The sequence below is a fragment of the Dendronephthya gigantea genome, unplaced genomic scaffold (genome assembly GCF_004324835.1).
Source record: "Dendronephthya gigantea isolate DGI-Jeju-01 unplaced genomic scaffold, DenGig_1.0 000051F, whole genome shotgun sequence".
Taxonomy (NCBI): Eukaryota; Metazoa; Cnidaria; class Anthozoa; order Malacalcyonacea; family Nephtheidae; genus Dendronephthya; species Dendronephthya gigantea.
In genome coordinates, this window is record NW_021163061.1 from 974,776 (window position 1) to 989,218 (window position 14,443).

At 35.8% G+C, this 14,443-nt stretch overlaps 2 protein-coding genes across 2 annotated transcripts; both read left to right on the top strand.

The window, feature by feature from the left end:
• The first annotated feature begins 27 nt into the window (after nucleotides 1–27).
• On the top strand, nucleotides 28–1,558 carry LOC114528832. The gene is made up of 4 exons (XM_028550547.1): nucleotides 28–328; nucleotides 473–836; nucleotides 982–1,235; nucleotides 1,383–1,558. The coding sequence occupies exons 1-4, from the start codon at nucleotides 197–199 to the stop codon at nucleotides 1,500–1,502; spliced, it is 870 nt and encodes a 289-aa protein (XP_028406348.1). The 5' UTR covers nucleotides 28–196; the 3' UTR covers nucleotides 1,503–1,558.
• Nucleotides 1,559–4,269: 2,711 nt separating this feature from the next.
• LOC114528712 lies at nucleotides 4,270–11,391 on the top strand. Its single transcript, XM_028550388.1, has 4 exons — nucleotides 4,270–4,838; nucleotides 5,423–5,470; nucleotides 10,604–11,126; nucleotides 11,386–11,391. Exons 1-4 carry the CDS (start codon nucleotides 4,408–4,410, stop codon nucleotides 11,389–11,391), a joined length of 1,008 nt encoding a protein of 335 aa, XP_028406189.1. The 5' UTR covers nucleotides 4,270–4,407.
• Nucleotides 11,392–14,443: the final 3,052 nt, after the last annotated feature.

Here is a 14,443-nt window from a genome sequence, read left to right on the forward strand (position 1 = left end):
AGCATCAAGCAAGACTCCCTTCTGTGATATATACGCTGCTTGATGCTTGGAAGGAAACCCCTGAAGGATTTCATCCGGAGACGCGAAAGAATGCAATCTTGCTGGTGAACGTTTAGAGAAGAAGGCAACAAGTGCTTCGACATGGAAGACGGGAGAGACCGAAGCAGATTCAGAGACACGGGAAGCTTCAGGAAACATGGAAGATGACAGCATGGATATCACGCTGTCGTCGTCAAGATCTTCATCAAGAGCAGTCAGTCATGTCAGGTGTGGAAGCAGGATAATGTGGCGTAGAACAAGAATGATAAACAGTATGATCCTTAACGAGGTGGGTGTTTTCAAAAAGATGAACTACACTAGTAATAACTGGTTTAGTTTTCATTATAGGGTGGTTCACATCAGTCACAACAAATTGGCCTCTGACAGTTTTAACTTTTAATATAAGAATGTATTTTCTTATTTCAAACTTTAGGATATTCAAGTGACTCCAATAGCAACTAAAGAGAGCGCCATTCTTCAAACACGCAGTTTCACAAGAGAGGAAATAACTTTTCCTAACATTGATATCGTTGATGTTCCATCTCTCGAGTCAAATATCCTCGCTCTTCCCCGCAACGATACGGCCTTAACGAAGCCCTGCCTTCACGACTGCAAACCAACAAAATACGTTATTCAATCGTTTATATCCTCCTTGGATCATTTCGTCGAGTTTGAGGAGGAATCCGCGTTAAAACAAGAGAAAGATATTCCGTTGAGGATCAATTCTGATTCTGGAAATTCTCAGTTACAAGATGGTCGTTTTAAGAACGAAATTGCTGTCAAGAAAAATGAGACAGGTATTATATTCCATAGCATTCTAAAGATGTAGGGTAACTTAGTGTCTTAGTCCTCTGAATAATAATCCTATTTTTTTCCTAAGAACAGATAAATACGTACAAAATACCCCTTTCGTTTGAATTTTTCGTTTTATTATCCTCATAGAATTTGATTGTCAAGATGAGACAAGCTCCATTCCTCCATCAATATCCAGAGATCTTACGGAGGGGAACGCACCAAAAAATACCAGCATTTCCCAAGTTGTCCCAGACATGCACCCCCCGGAACAGACCATGACCAGATCAAAGACGAACTCGTCGCACATCGTTCCATCACTAGCTGAGGACATAATGGACACTACTGACGAAGAATCACTACACGATTTCCCCTCACAAACCCACAAACCACTTGAACGAAAGGTAAATTAGCCTTTCTCACAATGACTATAATAATTTTGATTCTTCTATTGAACCGCATATTGGGAAAAGACTTCATCCCAAACTTGTTTTCACTAGCTGCGAATGTTATTATTACGTTTCTCACAGTGTGTCTCTGACGTTTTCCAGCCGTTTGAAGAAACTGGTGGATGTAACCAGCTGTCTAAATGTTCAACAATGAAAATGGAAATCAGAAGAGGTGAAAACATCGCAGACTCGGAACAAAGCTCTTGTAAGCAACAGACGTAAAAAATATTAAAAAATGGTCCAAGGTTGTACGAAAGCTTAGAAAGCGCTATCGTGCACACCGGTAGTGGGTTTTCCATCACTCTAGAAGTGCCTGTGTTTTTATACAGTTTTAATCAATCTTTCCTATTCTTGCTTTTTCGCAGGTTTACCTTCTTCACAAATACATCACGCGACAAAACAAACAAGAAAACTTAGAGTTGGTTTATCAAAATCTACCAGAGTAAAGTCTCTTCATCCGTATATTGGTCGGAAGATAAAATAAAAAACTCCCTCAAGATTCATTTATATCATATTGTCTTGGACTATTTCTAACGTATCAATAAATATAATTTATTTTAATTAAATTGTTTGAATGCTGAATAATCTATTATTATACATTGTTAATATTGATTGAAATACTGAAAGTTGTTTTAAAATATACCAAAGTTTGCATCATAAGGTTGTGTTCATTGTGACGAGTTTTTGAATTTGAATAAAAGATGTCAAGAGTCTATACTCATGGGTTGATGAAAATTTGTGAAATATTTACCGTTGAATACGTGCATATTAGTTCATATAACCGTTCATACGTTTTTTGAGTACCCCAAGGAAAAAACACGGTCTTTAGTCTCAAAAGCTGTCGGTCTAGTGGTGAAGGTAAAGTTCTCGCAAGTGGTAAGTTAATGGTTTGGAACAGGACAAGATGTTTTCATTATGACCAAACACAAGCGAAGTCCTCGGGAAAAATCGTCATCACCCGGAGCGGAGGGTCTATAAATGATAAATATCTACTCTTTGGACAAATGACGAATATCACGCAAAACAACACTTACCTGCAAGATGGCTCCCCTTGGGACATTTTTATTACTGAGATGGACATCTTTGATCTTTTATTTATGACTATGCAACTATGGTGAAATACCAGAGGAAAATGAGATGCAGCGTTAGACCTTTGTTCAACACTTCAGCTTTCCTCTCGAGATCGGAAATACATCAGATAAATCAAGTACTTTTGGAGGGTTTGTTTTTCAACCAATCATAATGAACCTGGAGGGTGTTGCAAGTTGGTTCAAAATTACAGCAGGATGTTGATCAAATGATCAAATCTTAACTTCTGGGAAAGAATCAAGTACTCTTACAGACAAGTCAGACATGGAAAATTGCTTAAAACTGATTCCTCGTAATTGTTACAATACCTACAGTTCAGTAGTTCTTGCTTTGTTTGTAGCAATTGGTGTTGTTCTAATTGGAATCGCGAGTGATTACGAGTCGAAATCAAGTCTGGAATGTGACCTCACGAGCTCTTTATTCAAGGGGAAGTACATTGAAACACAATGTCGTCTTCAATATGCCCAAGAATTCCTCCCTTCGTTATCTCTCAATGTCCAGATTGTGATAAGTTTTGGAGTTATCGTTGTGTTTACTGTCGTGTACGGTTACCTGGTGAAACATAGAGTCGACATCTTCGCAAACAATCCAAACACAACGACGAACGAGGGCGTAGAAGAAAGCCATCCACTACAGTCTGAAGCATCGTCAGCCACACCGGAAGTCTATCGAGGTAGTAATCGTTATTTTGTATTTATGGCTTACATAATCCATTTGATCGTTTGTCGTGTAATACCACTGACAGTGTTCTCAGCATTTCTCTTAACCTCATCCAATTTTCCGACCCATTTTGAATGTCCTTTGCCCAATATGAAAACAACAACTAGTACTTCCCATGAGAACGTCACACGGTCAACTACGCATTCTTCATTTGTGGACTGCACTTATTCAATGGCTGGGAAGAAACAACAAGTTGTTGTCGGTTTTATCACGATAAAATTTCTCGTCGATGCAGTGACACTCGTTGAGATTGTTTATCTGTTGTGGTCGGCATTGAAGAGACCAACTTTCCATACTGATCAGGAGTTCATTAGCTTGTACCTTTTACGAAAACGAACCAAAACAATCCTAGAAATAAACGAAATAATTCCATCAATCCAATCTGAAAATTTATTTTACCTGCTTGGAGACTTTGGAGGGAAACGTTTGTCACATAGAAAACTGGAGGAGATTTATATCAATGTTATGATTCAAGATGGAAGGGAAACAACCTATAATTCCAGGAGAAGATATGAAGATAGACATGAGATTTATGAAGCTCGTTTAGGAAAACTCCCTGATGCAAAACCCCTCCAGAGTACAGCAGAGTTATTTCAAGCAGCAAAAACTGGTAAGAAACAACCTAGAACTGTTCTTGTAGTGGGCAGACCTGGCATTGGGAAAACTCTACTGACAAGAAAAATATTTCACGAGTATCGAAAACACATAGAAAGATTCTGGCATGAAAGAATTGTACTATTGATTCAATTACGTGATTTTAACAAGGGAGAAACAAGTCTTAAAGAAATATTAAGTCAGGCTCATGGTTCTGTTATGCCAGCTGATTGCAACATGACCATCTACGAATATATTTGCAGGAACCCAAGTAAAGTGATTCTTGTTTTTGATGGCTTAGATGAACTTAAAGTTGACGAGAATTGTTTAACTGATGAGAAGATCATAAACAGTCCAGACAAAGTGTGTCATATGTTCCTTATCCTTAAACAGCTGGTGGAAGGCAAACTATTGCCTGGAGCTACTGTGTTGATCACATGTCGACCTACAGCAAACAATATTTATCAGTGTCTAAGGTTTGATCGTGAAGTGGAGATACTGGGTTTTAGTGAGGAACAAATAGAAAAGTATGTTAAAATGTTTTGCCATGATGACACAAGAAGTTCAGAGATGTGGCAACTGGCAAGTAATCAAGAGTTCGCCAGAACTATTAAGCTTCTGTTACATACCAGTCAATTCCTATATAGTGTGCTTGACATTATATGAGAGCATTGATTTTGGTCAACATGTGAAGGATGAAAGCTACAACAAGATTCCTAAAACAATGACTGAACTGTACAAAAGAGCTATAAGGATTTTGCTGTTCAAACACAGTTCAAAATACAGGAATGAACAACCCTCAAAGGATTACTTGACTGCAGAACTTCCACAGCTGCTTCAAGAAGACCTTGACAGGTTGAAAGGAATTGCAAGGAATGGAATGAAAAAAGATCAGTTAGTTTTTGAGTTTAAAAGCAGCGATGAATCTGTGGCTGGCTTATCAGATTCTGGTGTATTCAATCAGTTGGAAGACAAAAGTCATCATATTTTCTCTTTTCTTCATCTTACAATTCAAGAGTTTCTAGCTGCACTACATGTGGTTGATGATATTCAAAATATTGAATCATTTTTGGAAAGGCACCTGAACATTCCCAGGTGGCATTTGGTGATTCAGTTTGTAGCTGGGTTACTTGGAGATAGAATTAAAGAGTTAAGGTATGCCTTCTTCAAAGTAGATAAAGTAATAAAATACCCAGTTTTATTTTTTTTCTTGCGGTCCGAATTCATATTTTAGCGTTTCCTGCAAACTGATTGGCTACAAGAGCGGTGCGTATGAGGCCGTATGGACCAGGCGAGATTTAAAAGCACAGAGCCAACACTAACATATGAATTAAGACCGCAAGAAAAAAAGTTATTATTTACCAGTTTAGTCGGTCCCTCAGCATTCGGCCTCAGGCTGTTTTTGCAACCTTGGGAAATATTCCCCTATACGGACCTCCATCTGGTAAATAACATATATAATATTGCATAGTCACAACTCAATTTGTTAACCATATGTATGTGAGGGAATCTTCTCATATTATCTATTCATTGTTGTATGCATGAGTAACATATTGATATTCTTAAGTGGCTTTAGTGACATAGATACTTGACCTAGACAATGCAAACTTTTATGTGTATTTGGGAAATACTGCTTATGAGTAAAATACAGAACTTGAACTTTCCAATTTTTTGTGAGAAAAAAAAGCATATATCTTTTTGTGTTTGTACTAAATGACTAAATCACATTTTTTTATCAGCTCACCAGAGCATGAAGACAGTGAACTGATTGAAAGTATATGTAAAAGGTAAGAGTTTGCCGCAATTTATAGGCATATTAGAGCAAGGGGCCTATAAAATATTTCTGTGTGATACTGATGCATGCATGTTGCTAGTTGGCATCAATTAAGCTCAACAAAAATTGCCAACAGCTTCCTTACCTAGCATTAGCAAAATTGGGGATTTTCCAAGGTTGGTAAAACCTCTGCTGTTGGATGTAAATAATTCTGATTAGCCAATTCTGTGAAAGGTTGTTGCTGTACTTATTTTTTATTCACACAATTATTAACATAATTATAACTGTTATACTACCATTTGCGTTCAAGTGTTGAGTGCGAGAAATTTTTCACGATGTTTCCGTTCTGAAACGTTACGTTTCCTTGTGAATTACTTCACGTTTTCGGCGCGAAATGTACAACTTTGTAGGAAATACGTCAACGTTTGCCACACGTCAATTTCGACAAGCCTTCGTTGCTCAAACCGCTCCAAGGATCAAAAAACTGGAATTACGATTCACGAAATATATATGTATATATATACATACATAATGCAGATTAATCGCGAAGGTCGGTCGTTTAAGCGGGGCGTCGCACTTTCTTGCGACATGAAAGCATTGATAATTGACGAAATGTTCCATCACGGTGCAGACAGAACAACCCAATTCGTTCCTATGGGCACATTCACTGCAGTTTCCCACACCGTGAGAGTGTCTTCAACCACCGTAAAGAAAGTATGGACGCAGTATTGTGCTAATTGTGTATTAGAATGCGATGCAAAACCTGGAGGGAATCGAGGCTCAAAATTAACGTCGGACGATTTAGAGCTTATCGAAGTAATGAAACAGTTGAAAGGGTCTGTTTCCCTTCGCGAAGTTCAATCAACTGTAGAAGAAATGGGAAATATTCAAGGTGATATTTCAATCTCAGCTATATCGAGGGCACTTAAATCACGGATGAAATCTGGGAAGATATACACTCGAAAAAAAATAACCCATGTAGCATCACAGCGGTTTGATTATGGGCAACTTACTATATACACAGATTTTTATGGACTACTTAAGGTCAAAGAATCCAAACTGCTTGAAATTTTTTGATGAAGCTGGTGTCAAATATCCAAATGTCGGCATGCGTCTATATGGCCATGCTCCGAAAGGTGAGCGGTGTGTGGAAGTCGTCAAGAAATGCGAAGATCCTAATGCAACTATTAACCTAATAGCTTCACTTAATGGTCCGGAATACTATGATGTGATTGATGGCGCCACCAATACCTTCCAATTTTTAGATTTCTTCGAAAAGGCGTCGAATGCTGTCAACCTGGAAACTATGCGCCCGGCTCTGGATATTGGCGATGTTTTGGTGATGGATAATCTATCAGTTCACCACTACGATAGTGGCGAAGTTCTAGAGGAGTACTTGAATGAGATGGGAATAGAATTAGTATACACGCCGGTTTTTTCACCAGATCTTAATCCCGTTGAACATTGTTTCAATAAAATGAAAACTGTTATGAACCATGAACTAATAAACGTAACTGTTGCAAATCCGAAATTATCCGCCATGCTTGCCATTCAAAAGATCACTCGATCAGATATGATGAACTTTTTTAAAAATACTTCTTATTTATTTCCTTAGTTGTAAGTCAGAATATAGACTAAGACATTTTATATTGCATACTACAAAAATGGATTGATCGCATACAATTTTTGTGTTATCTTAATTCTTACAATGTGTTAACAGTATTATTAGTGGTACGTGATATTGCTTGAATATTTGCTCTATTGTATGCGCATTATATTGTTATACGGTTTTCCATTCGAATTCAAATTTATCTACTGTAATTTGATTCCCTAATCCCTACTTTTCTCTACTTTTTTTCGGTTTGAAATATTTCTTATCCAACACATATGTAATCTCTTTATTTATAGCCCCTCTGTATATTTCCCAACATTAAAGTAAACAAGAACATGTCACTGCCTTAATTAAAAGTGATAGTATATCTGTATGTTCAGAGTATATTTGCTTATATTACAGTCAGCAAGGGCAAACCGTGTAACATTAGGCTAGGTTGGCTAGGTGTTGATTTGGTAGACTCTCGTTGAAGACTGACATTTACTAGAAAACAACCCAAACAGGCCCCATCACTGCACAATACATAAAAGTGATGAAACGTATAAACATTGTGTTTGTTTGCTTTATACAAATATGAAATAGTACAGTAAACCAATAAAATGTAACACAATACCCGTCAATATATTCAGAAGGGAAAATTTTCATACAAGGAATATGACCACATTGAAAATAATTCTGGCTCACATTAGTGCATGGTCTGATTTCCGTGTCAGAAAATTTATCCTTGTGATTTTCTACATAGGTACAACAGCTTAGTAGAGGAATGTTGTTTTTCGCAAAAGTTCATGTTACTGCTTTCATCTTCATTAAAATGTCAAGTATATTAATAGTAATTTTAATATAACAATTCGTTCAAGTTATTTAAATAATTGTATTGTATAAAACATGCAATGAAAAAATATCAATCGACAAAAATGCTAATTATAACAATGCTGAACTGACAGAATTACTCACGCCTATTTTTAATCTTGTTGCATATCGCGTAGTGATAGAAGTGCGTTTGCTGCATCACTTACGCTCCGTACAGGATTAGAAAGAATTGATTCGACAGAATGACTGGGCGTAAAACTGGAATTACCAGCTGTTGAAGCAGAACTTGAAGCTGTCACAGTCCATGGAAATGGTCTTGAAGCATGATCGGCGCTTGAGGTATTTGATTTCATACCATGGGAATCAACACTTTTTGCTGGGATATTTTCTGTGTATAAACTAGCATGCATAGCAATTTTAAGCTGTTCATCTTCCTCCGTTAGATTTGCTGGCTTGATTCGATCAATCCATGAGCAAGTTCCTTTATTGTTACTGTCGTCAATGCAAATGACATTGTTTTCTGAGCTATCTCTGGCAGGACTCCACGCCCCAACGCGATCAAATGTTTGTTCATATGCATCGTCGTCGTCGTATTCATTTGGGCGAGTTGGAAATTGGATCCCATATCGTTCCAGTGTAGGTTTTGCTGGATTTTGTCGATGACGTTTACTTTGTTTGATTGGTACAGCTGCCCCTGTACAATCATTAGATGCAAGAGCAGTTTGAAGACAATTTAAAATGTCATGTTTTGGTGGAATACGGCCATGTAAAGTGGTTTCACAATACCTTTTCAAAGCGAAAACATGGCTTCTCAGAAGACTCCAATTCTTAACTCCTCGGACATGATATGACGCAGGATCGACATCGATTAAAGAGTTCTCCAGCTTGTTCAAGACGGAGTCACGTACATTTTCGGCTGCAGATTTCTTAAAACTCAGTTCCTCCGTCAGTTTCTCTTTTTCTTTCCTTAATTTTTTTACGTCCTGTGTTATTGCTTTTATATTAATCTCACCAGGATGAAATTTTTCCTCTCCGCACTCGTAAACTGAGGAACATTGATCAAACGTACAATTTCGGGCATTATGACCAAGCCGCATATGGCAATGACGACAGAGTGTGCCACGTCCGGCATTACTTTCTTTTGCTGCTTGAATTCTTTCTTTGATTTTTCTCTCTTTGCCCATTACATCTTGCAACTTTTCATTTGTTTCGTTGATCATTTTCTCTGTTTTGGCTAGTATCGTTCGACTGGGGTAAGGCATTTTTTTTCGTCCTGTTCAACGTGGGCCGCAGGGATTTATTACAATGCTTTGAACTAAGTTTTGAGCTCACTGACACTGGCACTGAATGACTGGATTTCGAATTCCTGGACTCAAAGTCTAGTCGACGTTTACGTGTTGTTTGAGCATCATCATTAGCTTGAGGAAAGGAGCTCCCGATATATTCCGTCTTCACCGATGAACTTCTAGGTTTACCGGACGGTGTAATCTCATAGTGTATTCGAACACACATTCTGAAGATCCCATCAGAATTCGGTACTGCTGTTAAACATCGCATTGCATCTTGAAGGTCGGATTCATCTTTCATGGTTACGTAGGTATTTTCATCATCTCTATATTGTATTCTCGCATTTTGAATGTCAACGCCTTCCATAAATTCACCTACTGTCTCCGTAATCATTTGTTTGAATTGGTATAAATTTAAGCAACTCAAACTATGTTTTTCGATTGAATGCACCTTGCATCTAGAAAAGTTTTCTCCATACAGAATTTTTACACGGATTGACATAGTTAAATGCAGTATCAAAATTGTAATATAATAAAAAGTGTTAACAAAACGTGCGCAGTTGTTTGAGCAACGAAGGCTTGTCGAAATTGACGTGTGGCAAACGTTGACGTATTTCCTACAAAGTTGTACATTTCGCGCCGAAAACGTGAAGTAATTCACAAGGAAACGTAACGTTTCAGAACGGAAACATCGTGAAAAATTTCTCGCACTCAACACTTGAACGCAAATGGTAGTAAGATGTTTAAATGAAATTATAACTTTTGATGACTTTGATTGATTCCAGTGCAGTTTCCTAGTCAATAGTTTTGCATGCTGTACAATGAAATATTCATTATAGGACAAGCACGTGTCAGTTGAGGTGGTTTGAAGCGATATGATTGGCTAATCAGTGATTCACGTGACACTCGGCTGCGGCTCATTTTTCCCTGACATTTTTCATGACCCGCGAAGATGAGGAGAAAACTGAGTTGAAAACAAACAAAAAAACCTTTAAAAACTATTCAAGATTATTAAAAAGAAAGACGGGAAAGCTGAAGTTACTTGAATGGATATATTTAAAACATTTAAGCGACGTTTTGTTGCCGTAATTCTATAATATGAGGTAATATTTTACTACGAATTTACAAAATAGTTTTTGTTTCGTACATGCGAAGTCGAAAACCTTCAATTTTTGGCAGCTGGAAAAAACGGGGGAAAAAACATTTCAACGTCGTTCTGAAGAAAAAAAGCAACAAAAAAATTTATAAGTTTTGTAAGAAAGTCATATTTTTGGAGTTTTTTTTGTACAAAAAACAAAATCACTTGTCTGTGTAGTTGTCGTTTTCACGCTGTGAATTAATTTTCTCTGATAAAATGGCCATTTAATACTACGAAGTTCTCTTCAGTGAAATATAATCCTAAACTTCTGAAATTTTCTCTTAAAATGTCTTAATCTAGATTTCAAAACTGGATGCCAAAGAAACGATATATTGACTACAGTAATGACAAAGGTTTACTCGTGATAAAAAGTGTTTGGGAAATGCAAGAAGATCGCGTCATGAAAATGATTTCGTCGTTTACGTCTGAGGATGATCATGAAACATTTACTTTGAGCTACATAAATATTGCACCAGCAGAATCTACGGCTTTGTTCAAATTTTTAAGCCACATCAAGAACTTGAAAAAGCTTGAAATCAATCGTTGTACTGTGACGAACATTACTATCCGTGAATTGGCTGAGTTTTTGAAGAAAGATAACCATGACCTGGAGAATGACAACTGTGAACTTACTGAACTATATGTAAGTAACAATAGTGGTTTAACAACTGAAGGTGTTAAATATTTAAGTGATGCTTTGAAGAATGACAACTGTAAACTTACTAAACTAGATGTAAGTCACAATAGTGGTTTAACAACTGAAGGTGTTAAATATTTAAGTGATGCTTTAAAGAATGACAACTGTAAACTTACTGAACTAAATGTAAGATACAATGATTTAAAAACTGAAGGTGCTAAATATTTAAGTGATGCTTTGAAGAATGACAACTGTAAACTTACTAAACTAAATGTAAGATACAATGATTTAAAAACTGAAGGTGTTAAATATTTAAGTGATGCTTTGAAGAATGACAACTGTAAACTTACTAAACTAAATGTAAGTGACAATGATTTAAAAACTGAAGGTGCTAAATATTTAAGTGATGCTTTGAAGAATGACAACTGTAAACTTACTGAACTAGATGTAAATGGCAATGATTTAAGAACTGAAGGTGCTAAATATTTAAGTGATGCTTTAAAGAATGACAACTGTAAACTTACTGAACTAAATGTAAGTGGCAATGATTTAAAAACTAAAGGTGTTAAATATTTAAGAGATGCTTTGAAGAATGACAACTGTAAACTTACTAAACTAAATGTAAATGACAATGATTTAAAAAGTGAAGTTGCTAAATATTTAAGTGATGCTTTGAAGAATGACAACTGTAAACTTACTGAACTAGATGTAAATGGCAATGATTTAAAAACTGAAGGTGTTAAATATTTAAGTGATGCTTTAAAGAATGACAACTGTAAACTTACTGAACTAAATGTAAGTGACAATGATTTAAAAACTGAAGGTGTTAAATATTTAAGTGATGCTTTAAAGAATGACAACTGTAAACTTACTGAACTAAATGTAAGATACAATGATTTAAAAACTGAAGGTGCTAAATATTTAAGTGATGCTTTGAAGAATGACAACTGTAAACTTACTAAACTAAATGTAAGATACAATGATTTAAAAACTGAAGGTGTTAAATATTTAAGTGATGCTTTGAAGAATGACAACTGTAAACTTACTAAACTAAATGTAAGTGACAATGATTTAAAAACTGAAGGTGCTAAATATTTAAGTGATGCTTTGAAGAATGACAACTGTAAACTTACTGAACTAGATGTAAATGGCAATGATTTAAGAACTGAAGGTGCTAAATATTTAAGTGATGCTTTAAAGAATGACAACTGTAAACTTACTGAACTAAATGTAAGTGGCAATGATTTAAAAACTAAAGGTGTTAAATATTTAAGAGATGCTTTGAAGAATGACAACTGTAAACTTACTAAACTAAATGTAAATGACAATGATTTAAAAAGTGAAGTTGCTAAATATTTAAGTGATGCTTTGAAGAATGACAACTGTAAACTTACTGAACTAGATGTAAATGGCAATGATTTAAAAACTGAAGGTGTTAAATATTTAAGTGATGCTTTGAAGAATGACAACTGTAAACTTACTAAACTATATGTAAGTCACAATGATTTAAAAAGTGAAGGTGCTAAATATTTAAGTGATGCTTTGAAGAATGACAACTGTAAACTTACTGAACTAAATGTAAGTCGCAATGATTTAAAAAGTGAAGGTGCTAAATATTTAAGTGATGCTTTGAAGAATGACAACTGTAAACTTACTGAACTATATGTAAGTGGCAATGATTTAAAAACTGAAGGTGTTAAATATTTAAGTGATGCTTTGGAGAGTGACAAATGTAAACTTACTAAACTAAATGTAAGTTGCAATGATTTAAAAACTGAAGCTGTTAAATATTTAAGTGATGCTTTGAAGAGTGACAACTGTAAACTTACTGTACTAGTTGTAGGTGGCAATGATTTAACAACTGAAGATATTGAATATTTAAGTGATGCTAAGAGTGACAACTGCAAACTGTTTTAGTAAATGTAAAGTTGTATAAAGGCTGCAATCCTGTAAAACGTATCAAATGTTTTTCCTAAGCTGTATATTACAGGCAAATCATATTATTATTTTTCTACACGACACATTGGTTATTTTACTCTCATAGTTTTTTATACGAGCAAATGTTATTTGAAATGTTTTTTGTGAAATATATTTTGCCTGTGTTGATGAGAAGTTTATGAGAAATTTATGTTGGAATTTTTTTACCAATAAATTTAATAAATCAGTTTGCATTGCCATTGTTTAAAAAGTCATAGTATTCTTGATTGTATATATGATTGTAATTCTAATAATTTGTATTTTGTAGTTTAAATAATTTGTAAGATAGATTTCTTTAAATAAACGCACTGAACAAAATGTAGTATGATTTTTGGCACTTCACTCAATGCAGGTCCATTCTAGAGGTTTAATTTCGAGTGGAATTATTTATACACACTTCAAATTCAAGCCAGGAACAGTTGATGGAAAAATGAGTCAACTATAGGTCCTCCGACAGGAATCGAACCAGGGCGTAGTAAAACACGCCCGTGTTTTACTACGCCCTGAATCGAACCTACGCTTTTGCGATGCCGGTGCAATGCTCTTGCCATTGAGCTACAGAGGTAGCTAACAAGAGCAAGCGAAGTTAATGTGTATATGATGGTAATGCCGGGAATAGGTGAGGGGTAAATCCAGTATGATTTTTGGATTTTTGGCACTTCACTGGATGCAGGTCGTGTATAATTCCACTCGTAATTAAAACCCATAAACCTCTAGAATAAACTCATTGAACAGTGGTATGTTTAACGGCATGCAAGCATTGTGTAATAGTATTAAGAATAAACTTTATACAGCTAATTTTAATCCTTTGTGTTGCGATCCACCTCGACCAAAGACCTTCCGATATAAACACAGGATAAATTTCGTCTCAGGAAAGAAACTTTAAGCTGCTGAGCTGATATTCAAGTGTGAGATCACTTTGACTGTTTGAGTCAGTTTGACAGCAAAGAAACACATGATATTGTCTGGGAGATTTATTACAGGATTGCCAGGATCTTGTTATATACTTATTTCAATTTTCAATACCTCAAAGCAATCTTGCGCTTCGTTAACCAGGATCATGTAAACAGCCCCTAGCCTAGGCTAAAATAAACTTTTTACTACTAATATTAATGCTTTGTCTTAGCGATCCACCTCGTCCGAAGATCTTCCTATTATAAAAAGGGGATGAATTTCGTCTGAGGAAAGCAAGCTAGCTTGGGTACCAGGTCTGGATCATCTTCATACAAACCAACCCATGAGACATGCATTGTCGTTGTTGCAAAGAAATTTGCCATCAGTATCAAAAAAAATGTTTTAAACAATTGTCCAGCTCATGCATGTGAAAATCTTAACAACTTGAAGTCCTCTAATTCAAAATATGTCGTACAGGAATGGCTTGCCTACAATATATTTCCGCGTTTAAATTTTACAGCTTTCAGTTCAGTTCATATTTCGCTTGCAGTTTTGCGCAATCAAGCCATTCATATATTTAAAGCATTGTAACAGAAAAACAGAATTCATTTTTCTGGAGAGAAAAACTTTGA

Coding starts and splice junctions, on each gene's coding strand:
- LOC114528712 (XM_028550388.1), top strand. CDS start 4,408: ATGACTGAACTGTACAAAAGAGCTATAAGGATTTTGCTGTTCAAACAC. Junction 4,839..5,422: donor GATAGAATTAAAGAGTTAAG/GTATGCCTTCTT, acceptor TTTTTTTATCAG/CTCACCAGAGCATGAAGACA. Junction 5,471..10,603: donor ATTGAAAGTATATGTAAAAG/GTAAGAGTTTGC, acceptor GTCTTAATCTAG/ATTTCAAAACTGGATGCCAA.
- LOC114528832 (XM_028550547.1), top strand. CDS start 197: ATGGAAGATGACAGCATGGATATCACGCTGTCGTCGTCAAGATCTTCA. Junction 329..472: donor ACAGTATGATCCTTAACGAG/GTGGGTGTTTTC, acceptor TTCAAACTTTAG/GATATTCAAGTGACTCCAAT. Junction 1,236..1,382: donor ACAAACCACTTGAACGAAAG/GTAAATTAGCCT, acceptor GACGTTTTCCAG/CCGTTTGAAGAAACTGGTGG.